We start from the raw sequence: 10622 nt of genomic DNA, 5'->3' as shown, positions 1-10622 counted from the left end.
AGCAGATTCAAACCTGGCGATAGAAGAAAATTACAGGTTCTGAAGCTGTCCTAATTTCGGGGAGTGGGAGGAGAGGAGTAGAAAAGGGGGATAGGTGCATCAACACAAACATATTTTCAGTCAACTGCATTGAAATGATGTTATACAATGAGTACCTTCCAATGTTGACACATGTGCCAAGTGGGCCTACTGTAGCCTTCATACATTATTGCAAGAGTAGGCAACTCTGACCTCGAGTGCCATAAACAGGTCTGATTTTCTACCACAATGAATATACATGATATATATTTGCATACAATAGAGACAGTGCATGCAAATCTATCTCATGGATCTTCATTGTGGATATCCTGAAAACTAGACTTGCTTGTGGCACTCCACTACTGGAGTTACTTATCCTCGCATTATCGCCTTGTGGTAGGGCTAACCAGCAGAGACTTTCCAGCTCAGCCATTCTACCTGCCAGCCTAAGCATCGTCACTGTGACACTTCATTATCTACTCAGTCTTAGGTGTGACGGGGGTCTGATCTGATGGAAGAAACTGACTCGAATCTCTTACATGCTGGTACGCTGTACCATGCACTGGACCGCTGTCCCAACACAGCTTCAGTTCTAAGTGCCAGCTAGGGCTGCCACCTGGCTCAGGCCAACCTCGATAGGCTGATCCAGACCTGGGTTTTGCATCTTTGGACACTGATAGTCCCTGCCCTTTCCCGAAGGAGTCAGCCTGCTCCTGATGATTCTGTTAAGTGGCGAGGGGGCTGATAATGTGGAAGAGTCTACCAATTTTCAAAAAAGGGCTCCAGGGCTGACTCGAATAACTACAGAACAGCGAGCTTGATATCTATTATATCTATTTATTTATTTTATATTCCACTTTTCAGGCACTTCAAAATGAATTGCATTCAGGTGCTTTGATAAAATGGTGGCAGCTATGATTAAGAGCAAAATTACTGGTCATAGGCATAAACTCAGCTTAATGAGGAAGAGCCAGCACGTAATTAGCAAAGGGAAGTTGTGCCTTGCTGTAAGGGCTGAAAAAGTATATATCTTCTTTTTATCTGAACATTTGAGTGTTGCCCCCTTGGTGACCATGGGAGCGGGAGAGCAAGAAGCTGAAACGGCAGGAACAATTCAGGCCAAGATCCCATTGTAGCAATAGGACCAATGGGAGGGGGAGGGGGGACGGAATCCATAATGGCAACAAAGGGGGTAAAACGTACATCTACTGCTGGGATTTCTCTGATGGGGCAAGGTCAGTGGGCCAGCGGAGTTGTCGCTGGCTGGCAATGGCAGACTGGAGGTTGCTAAGCGATGGGGGCTTTGGCTGAAGAGGAGCATCAGTTAGAAATGGGCATACAGAGGCCCAGACTGAGAGAGAGAGTAGCAAGAGGGGCTAATCCCTCTGGGGAAATGGGTTTTTGTTTAAAAAAAGAAAAAAAACCACCGAAGTTTTTCTGAAGTTGGTTTATAGGATTTCAGGGAAAAAAAAATCTCTATAGTTAAGCAGAAGGGTGAATGCATGAAGGAAGTCGGTAATGCATGAAGAAATTAAAGTAATCTCTGGAGCAAATTTGTGTGGTAAAAAGCTGCTCCTCTTTAGATTATACCAGAACGTCTTGTTAGTTAGCAGCAGAAGATATTTCTGAGGGTGGAACAATATTTCCATCGGAATTCTTGTAGGGTAGGCCCAACAAACGGAAAGCAATTTAATACAGTAAACCACTGACAGAGTGGGATAGCGGCGCAGTTTGGCACTATCTGCCAACAGACCATGTATGAATATCCCAAAAGAGAAGGAAAAAACGTCAGGATGCTTACAAACTCTGTCAATTTACTGCAGAGTAATTCTGAAGAAACGTTGACGACCATTGGTACTGAAATCTCCAGGATGGAAGTGCGCGCAAAAGAATCACAGGGGTATTTATTTGATTTCATTAATTCAGACCCTCAAGGCTCACACAGGGGTTTAATATGGGTGTTCAGTTAGGGAAACTCTTATCTTCTGTTTAATTTGGTTTGTTAAATTCCTTGTTCACAATAGCGATTCTGAAGAGCAAGGCTTTACTTGGATATGGATTTTGGAAGACTGGCAGGGTCAGGGTAGGGACAGCTTCTCTTTTTGACGTTGTTAAACACAAGGGAGGAGATTCTCCAGGTGGAGAAGCCTGAGTTCCTGAGCTGAGAAGCGGCGACACCGTGCTATCTGGATACAGTGAGCTGAGAAGAAGTATTTCTGGTGCGCCCTACACACACGAGCATCGGTTACAGCCGACATGTGAGATTGTACAGCCACACAACTTAATAATAGCATTCCTGGCCAGAAACAATTGCAATATATGCATTTTAAGTACTTTCAGTCACAAGCTAACACCTGATACTCTGTTGTTGGCTTCAGAAGAAGGAAAATAAACACAACTTGAAGGAAGAGAATGAGGTGACTGAAATAGTTTCTAGAACTGGTGCTGTACTTGTTTGATATTGTAAATTGGATTGAAATTCTGCAGAAGGGTTCCTGTGAAAGGAAGAGCAGAAAAAATAATGACAACGGAGTTCAAATCTGGAAGCAATTGAACAGCCTAGAAACAAAATAGAAGAGGTAACATAATATTATATACCTACCTGAGCAAAAAAAAATCTCTTTACTTGAATAAGAGTAGTGAGAAATGTTAAATTTCACAGTGCAGAAGGATATTTATGTACCTCTTACTATTGAAGAAGCTGCGATTGTCAGTAACAAGTATAGACTTAATAAAGAGGGGGAGGAGTAGCCTGATGGATAGAGCAGCGAGCGATGAACCAGGGAAACCAGCGTTCAAATCCCACTACTGCTCCTTGTGACCTTTACCCTCCATTACCTCAGATACAAACTTACGGACTGATACAGTACAGTGCACTCCGTTAACCCGAGTTTGGCCACGCGTTTTCGACGCGCTAGCTTTACCCCTTATTCAGTAATAGCACGTCGAAAACGCACAGCCAACACCCCCAAAACTAATAGCGCCCACAACATGCAAATGCATGTTGATAGCCCTATTAGTTATTCCTGCGCGATTCACTAAGTAAAATGTGCAGCCAAGCCGCACATTTTACTTTCAGAAATTAACGCCTGCCAAAGGTCGGCGTTAATTTCTTCCAGCACCGGGAAAGTGTACAGAAAAGCAGAAAAAACTGCTTTTCTGTACACCCTCCAACTTAACATCATAGTGATATTAAGTCGGAGGCCCCAAAAATAAAAAAAATTAAAAATTTTTTTAAAAACCCCTCATTTATAATTGGCCCTCGGGTCGGAAGACGGACGCTCAATTTTGCTGGCATCCGTTTTCCGAACCCGTGGCTGTCAGCGGGTTTGAGAACCGACACTGGCAAAATTGAGCGTCGGCTGTCAAACTCGCTGACAGCCACCGCTCCTGTCAAAAAGGAGGCACTAGGGACGCGCTAGTGTCCCTAGTGCCTCTTTTTACCCAGGGCCCTAATTTGCATAGGCCACCCTCCTGAATCGCGCGCCCAGGAGAGTGGCCTGTGCGCTCGCCAGCTCTCCCGCGCATTTTTCTGTATCGGCCTGTTAGATTGGGAGCCCTCTGGGGAATAGGGAGATACTTAAAATACCTCCAGTACCTGAATGTAATCTGCTCTGAAGTGCCCAAAAGTGGAATATAAATCAAATAAATAAATCGTGACAAAGGAAAACTCCGTGTCACAGGAGTCCTTAATAGGCGGGTGAGGATTCATTAGTAACCTGTTAGAGTTCTCTGAAGGTGAGGATACCGGGGAGCTGCTTGACATTAGTGTATTTGGATTTTCAGAAGGCGTTTGATAGAGTCCCAAGAAGGTCCTGGGACAGGAGGTGATGTTCTAGGGAACAGGGTAGGACTAAATGGTCAGATTTCCCAGTGGAGAAAGGTGAATCGTGGAGGGATCTGTCCTGGCAATTGTGTCGTTCAACTTATTTATGAATGACCTGGAAAAGGGAGTGGCAAGTGAACGGATCAAATTTGCAGCTGACACAAAAATATTCAAAGTAGCTAAAACACAGGCAGACTGTGAGGAACTGGGCATCCAAAGGGAGCACTTCCCAGCCAGTCTGGTTTTCAGGATATCTGTAATGAATATGCATGAGACTTTCTTGCATGCACTTCCTCCTATGTATGCAAATAGTTCTCATGCATATTCATTAGGGATATCCTGAAACTCCAACTGGCTGGATGGGCTCCAAAGACCAGTTTGAGCATCCTTGATCTAAATGACAGATGAAGTTTAACGTGGATGAATACAAACTGATACACATAGAGAAAGACAACCCCGATTTTAGATACACAGTGCTGGGCTCCACATTAGCCGCCATCGCCCAGGAAAAAGATCTTGTGGGACAGTACACTGAAATCCTCAGCTCAATGTGTGGCAGCAGTCAGAAAAGCACACAGAATGCTGGGAATCATCTGGAAAGGAATGGCAGATAAAATAGAGAACATTTTAATGCCTCTGTATAGGCCTATGGTGCGACCCTGCCTCGAGTATTTTGTGCAGTTCTGGTCACCCCCATCTCAAAAAAGATATAGCGGGATTAGCAGAGGTGCAGTAAGGGACAAGAAAATTGGTGAAGGGGATGACAGGGCTCCCTTATCAAGAGAGGCTGAACAGGCTTGGGGAAGAGACGAGTGAGATCGAGGTTTATAAAATCATGTGTGGGGTGGAAAAAAATAAATAGGGAACAAGTATTTACCCTTTCAGTTAATATTAGGACTAGGGGACACTACTTGAAACTAACAGGCAGTGGATTTAAAACAAATTGGAGAAAGTATTTTTTCACTCCATGCACAATCAAGCTGTGAAATCTGTTTTTGGAGGACGTGATCAAGGTGACTAGCAAAGTGTGGTTTAAAGAGGGTTTGGACAAGTTCCTGGAGAAAAAGTCCATTAACACAGGGGTTCTCAACCCAGATCACGGGACCCACCTAGCCAGTCAGGTTTTCAGGATCTCCACAATGAATATGCATAAGAGATTTGCATATTCATTGTGGAGATCCTGAAAACCTGACTGGCTAGGCATGCCCCGAAGTCTGGGTTCAGAACCCCTGATAACACAATTGTAAAGCCAGAACTAGAACCCAGAGTATACTGACTGACACATAACAGAAAAATAATATTGATTTCCAGAACTAGATAGTTTTTTTGTTTTCATTTTTTTTTATAGGAGGAAATGTAGAGGTGGAGGGGCGTTTCATCATTTTAAATGACTTTCTGATGGATGACAAATTGAAACTTTCCTGAAGCAGCTGGTTTTAAGATGGCCTTCCCCCCCCCCCTCCCCTCCCCCCACGACTCACCATTTGAAGACCAGGTTCAGCCAGTCCCCGATCACCGCCACCCAGATGAGCCTGATGCCCACCGCCTCGCAGAGGTGGAACCAGATGGGGAAGAAGATGCAGAAGGTGCTCCTGAGGTCCGCCGCGTGGGAAATGAACACGAACCAGTCCTGGGAGCTCATGTAGTGCGTCTGGAGGTACCGCACCACCTGGACTCCCGAGTCGTGGAGAAGATCCATCCCGGTCTACTGGTGTGATTTTCGGTCGAACAGCACCTCGCAAGCCAGCTCACATCACTGGGCTGATTCTACACTGATAGCTTTCTGCTCTCTGTTCTTGCTTTTATACTCCCTGAGTCCTCCTAGGTCAGTCACCCATCTGATCACTTGCTCTTTGATACTCCAAAAAAAAAAAAACCTGCCGGGACCAAAATATTGACAGAAGCACAAGTCTGAAGCAAGTCCTTCTCTTGCTCAGCTTTAGCAATCAATAGGTGTCTCGGGGAGGGGGCAGGGTGTTTTTTTATTAAATCGAAATCCTTTTACCCGAACTTTACAAAGCTGGTTGCCCTTCAAACAACAAGTGCTAACCAAACTGCTTTTCTTGCCTCTTGTTCCTTCCTTAGATGGTCTTATGTTAAAGTCAACCAACACACAAGGAGAAGCAAAATGGGTCAAAATTCCTTGCAGTAAAAACAACTATGCATGCAAGGCTGTCGGAGTAAACTCCCGTGCATGTGGGAAAAGGAATCCCACAGAGGTCTTCAGATGGCACCGCCAAAGGTTTGCATTACTCGGATGTTGTCCTCATCCATTCTGCTTTCACTCCATGGCCATTCTGCGCCTTGTCCGCAGCCCCTGCGTGTGGGTGGGGAGGGGGGGAGAGTTTGAGTCACATATGTCCCGCAGTGCCCCAATTTATTTTCATTTGTGACGGGGGCAGTAAATACGCAGTGAAAAACTTAAAAAAAAAAAAGTTTCCTAAATCTGCAGGAATGAAACACAAACTGAGAACTGTAAATGGAAGAGCATTTGCTGGTTTGAGCTTCCAGTCATTGATTAATTTTTTGCTAGCACAAAGCACCAAGGGAATAGGGTTAATACTGATAAGAGAAGGTTACTTTACTTAGGATTCTTGGAAGCAGATAACAGGCCGGGTTGTCATCTCACCCCAGGTCAATTGGATAGGTTGATCCTGTCCTGATTTTGCTCCATTGCATGCATGGACTTGTAGTATTTAAAAATCTTTGGCTTAGTAATACTTCCTCTCTTCTCCTCCTTCATCCAGAAGAACCAGTCAGAAGCAGTGCTCTGACCCAGGCACCATTTACAACTGACTGGGGATTTTCCCCCTGTTTTAATAGGACATGCCCCCCTTGTTTCTAGTCTGGGAAGTGCGATAATCCTCAGGCCGGAGGCTATGCACCGGGGCTCCTTCCAGAATCCTGCCATCCTGGGCCCTGAATCCAGCCACCGACTGTTGACCACAACTCTTTCCCAAGGGGCTGTGAACGCTGCCTCTGCAGCCCTAGAACGACACGTACAGTGTGGCAAAACCAGGACTGAATCAGCCTGTTCGTTGACCCGGGTGAGGTAGGAATCATAATAATGGGCTGTTTGGGCTTTAAGGGATCAATATTCCAAAGGGTTTGTCTTGGCTAGGTTGTGACTTAGCTGGAGAAACCTTGCTTTTTCAATATCCCCCCTCTACTGACTGGATATACATTTCTGCCGGGTAAGTCATTCCACGACTAAACTTATCTGGATAAAAATGCGGCGGGACGGGGGCTTAAACTTAGCCGGATAGCGCCAATATTCAGAGCTAGCCGGGTAATTGTGGTTGTGGTGGGAAGTAGGGTCTACTATACCCGGATAACTGTAAACCTCCCTGGCTAGAGTCAGTGTAAAGCCAGGTAACTTTAAAACCAACAGCGTCAGACTGTAGCTCCAGCCCCCTTCTTCCCTCCTGATCTATACAAAACGATGTCGTGGCAAGGCAAGGAGCCGCTCCTGCTTCCCAGTACATACAGAATTGTGGGCAGTGGGCAATGCCATAAATGTCCAAAATAGTGTGCAAAAATCCCCCCCCCCCCCCCCCCCCCCCCCCACACATCCCAAAATTGTCAGGAAAAGAGCGAGGGAGCAGGAGAGTCTGTTACCTGCTGCCACTCTCCTGAACAACTGAAATGCCTGCCAGCCACCGGTATTTATTTAGAGAGATTTATTCATGCATTCCTTTATTTATTGCTTGATAAAATACGTCATATACTGCATAAGAGCCCCCACAATGAAAGCGATTTGCAAGTCCACGTTCAGAATAAAACAGTGTATTCTGTGAGGACTGGTCCGTGCAGTGACTGCTGACCAAATCCCTTGCAGAAGTGGCTCCATTCCTGATGGCCAGGCCGATCTAATGCTGCTTTTACTCCCCCACCACTGCATCTACGGACTTGTCGTTCCAATTTTCCCTGCAGGCAAGCAGGTCTACCATGGGACAGGGAGAAAACTAGGGCTGGATTGGCCTGCCCAGCAGAAATGCAGCCGGATGGCAATCCTCTGTAGCGTTAACAAAGGATTTTCCAAACCTCTTCTGGTGACCGCCCCCGCCAGCAGGACATTCGGGGTATCCACAACTGAATATGCATGACATAAACTAGCATCAAATAGGTCTCCTGCATATTCACTGTGAGTATCCAGAAAACCTGACTGGCTGGGGGGTGACCAGGACAGGTTTGGGAAGCCCAGCCTTACTATGAATCATTTATTTTGGCTGCAAGTCTTGGGTAAATATAACTGTAATCTTACCTCTAAATTATGGATCTCATATAAATCAGTGGTCATGGTCCATTCCCCAAGGACAAGGCATCTTCACTAGAGCAACCATCCCAGCTGATGGAACAGTAGTTGCTGCCGTACTGCTGTGCAGAGGCCAAAAGGTGAATGGGCTTGGAGCAGTGATCCAACCCTCGCCTCCCTAAATTAGAAGGGGGTCCCTCCAGGGGAGGGGCAGACACGCATTGGCAAGGGCAGCTTCATTGTCCTCGACCAGATCCCTGGACACGGTCCTAAGATAGTAACATAGCAACTGTTGCTAAATAAAGACCATTTAGCTCATTCAGCCTGCCCAGCTGGCCCAGCGGTGTGGCCACAAACCGTGCTCATTGCCTTCCTTTTCCTCCTTGTCCCCAGTCTCTGTCCCAAGGGGCAGGAATTCAGTGAGTTTTTTTTGATTGGTACCGTCTCTGCTGGCTACTCCAGGCATCCACCACCCTGCCTGAAAACCAGTGTTTCTCACATTTCCCGGGAGTCTGCCTCCTTCCAGCTCCATTTCCATGACCCTTTGCCCTTCTGTAGGAAACAATTGCTCCTTAGCTCTCCTTGCCTTGACTGTTAACTCTGCACAGATCCCGCAGGCTTGGACCAGCGAGGCATGGTAAATGGAGGTTCTAGTCCTCCCTCTCCAGGACCTTTGTTTCGGCGTCAGGTTTTCGACCCGCGAGCCGCGTACCTATTTCAAAATTTTTTTTCTATTTATTTTTACTTTTTTTAACTTTCGGGACCTCCAACTTAATATCGCCATTTATTTATTTATTTATTTATTTATTTATTTAAAGGATTTTTATATACCGCGGCACGTTACAAAACATCACCTCGGTTCACATTGAACAAAAATTTAGCAACAGGCTTTACAATCAATTCAGTAGGAACAAACTTATATCAAAATGGTCAGCGAACAGGGCAAAACACATACACACACATGCACATATACACACACACACACACACACACACACACACCCCACCTCGATCCCCGGGACTCTCCGCTGCAGCCACCGAGCTGCCCCGCTCTCTCTCCACCATGCTGCACTCTTTCACCTGCACCGGCACCACTGTGGGATTCCGGGACCTTTCTTTTGCTGGCAGGGAGTGGAAACCCCACCAGCAGGTAACTGCTCTGCGCCATCAATCCTGCCGCCAGAGTTTGCCTGCATGAAGTATGAGGTGGCTGTGGCTGGAAGGTTTCAGGGAGCAATTTTGCCGCCTTGAAATCTTGCCACCTGAAGCAGAGAACTTTATCCTGCCCTTTCTTTACCCGGCTGTGTAATGACTTACATGGCTAAACATAACCGTTCAGCTTAGAAAGATATTGAAAACAGAGGGTGGCTGAGACTGAGGTTCAAGAAGCAGGGAACCAAGATGGCCACATCAGTGTTACCTGTGTGACCTCTGTCTGTTTCCTAAGCTGGAGTAGGATATTTTTTCTTTAGTGATGCTGCATTCAAGCCGTAAACATTGGGAAAAGGAAAGGGCTTACCCTGCAGCTTCATCAGACCTCACCTTTACTGGCCCGATGGTCGCTCATGTAGAACACGGGCAGCGATCAGGAGCGTCGTCCTTGGATGTGGAGGCTGGTGAAGACAGACATGCCTCCCCTCCGAACCTATCGATCTCACTTTCCCTGATCTCGAGGGTTCCTCCAGCAAATCCGGCTACCTCCAGAGTCCCAGATGTGCTGATGGGGGGGGGGGGGGGGAAGGGTGCACAAGCTGATGACAGCGAAGTTCCGGGATCAGGGTCAAACTATGTCAGGAGAGATGGAGGAGAAGCCGGAGAAGGCCCCAATTTGGGGTCTGCTGGTTCACTGATGGAAGAAGGAAGTTCTCAGATCAAGGCAGAGTCCATTTCTACTCCCGCTTCAAGAATCTTACAAAACTATGTTCAGCCTACCCTGGTAAGACCTAAATTCATTCTCTTTGATTCGATATGGGAGGCTCTTGAAAACCTTGGGGCTTCTGTTTCCTGACAACTTAATCCTATGGAAGTGAAAGTTAATGATAATAAAAGTAGAATTATGACATTGGAAACTTCAAATGAGACTCGTATAAAGGAATTTGGTGAGGTCAAACAAGAGATTCAAGGACTGAGACCCATTCAGGAGCTTTTGATCAAAGAAAATCAACTTTTGCAGAATAAATTAGAAAATATGGAAAATGTAATCTGTAGGAAAAACCTTCGTTTTATAGACTTTCCTAGAATTTCACATTTGCCTGCAAAGGATAAGTTCAAGAAATATCTTATGGAAATATTCAAGGTTCCTGAACAAGCAGTTCCTTCCTTATCTAATCCACACTATCTGCCTCTTTCAGGAAGGGAGAGGAAGCTCAAGTGGGTTCTCAAGACATGGGTGGATCCCTTGCTACCATTTCACATGGATGTATCTAAACTCCTGGAAACTTCAGATAGTGCCCTTATGGAAGCGGCCATAATGCTGGTCACTTTTGTCTTGGAACCTGATCATGACTGGGTATTAAGAATAGAT

The 10622-nt window shown here is 45.9% G+C and overlaps 1 protein-coding gene across 1 annotated transcript in view; it reads right to left on the bottom strand.

The window, feature by feature from the left end:
* LOC115074476 (glucose-6-phosphatase-like) overlaps positions 1-5628 on the bottom strand; it is a 14986-nt gene extending 9358 nt beyond the window's left edge. Inside the window, exon 1 of the mRNA XM_029573950.1 lies at positions 5326-5628. Within this exon, the coding sequence (XP_029429810.1) occupies positions 5326-5543 (218 nt within the window). The 5' untranslated portion in view covers positions 5544-5628. The remainder of the gene's footprint in view (positions 1-5325) is intronic.
* Positions 5629-10622: the final 4994 nt, after the last annotated feature.

The sequence above is a fragment of the Rhinatrema bivittatum genome, chromosome 12 (genome assembly GCF_901001135.1).
Source record: "Rhinatrema bivittatum chromosome 12, aRhiBiv1.1, whole genome shotgun sequence".
Classification (NCBI taxonomy): Eukaryota; Metazoa; Chordata; class Amphibia; order Gymnophiona; family Rhinatrematidae; genus Rhinatrema; species Rhinatrema bivittatum.
Note: the sequence above shows the minus strand (reverse complement) of the source record. Positions and strands in the feature narration are given on the sequence as shown.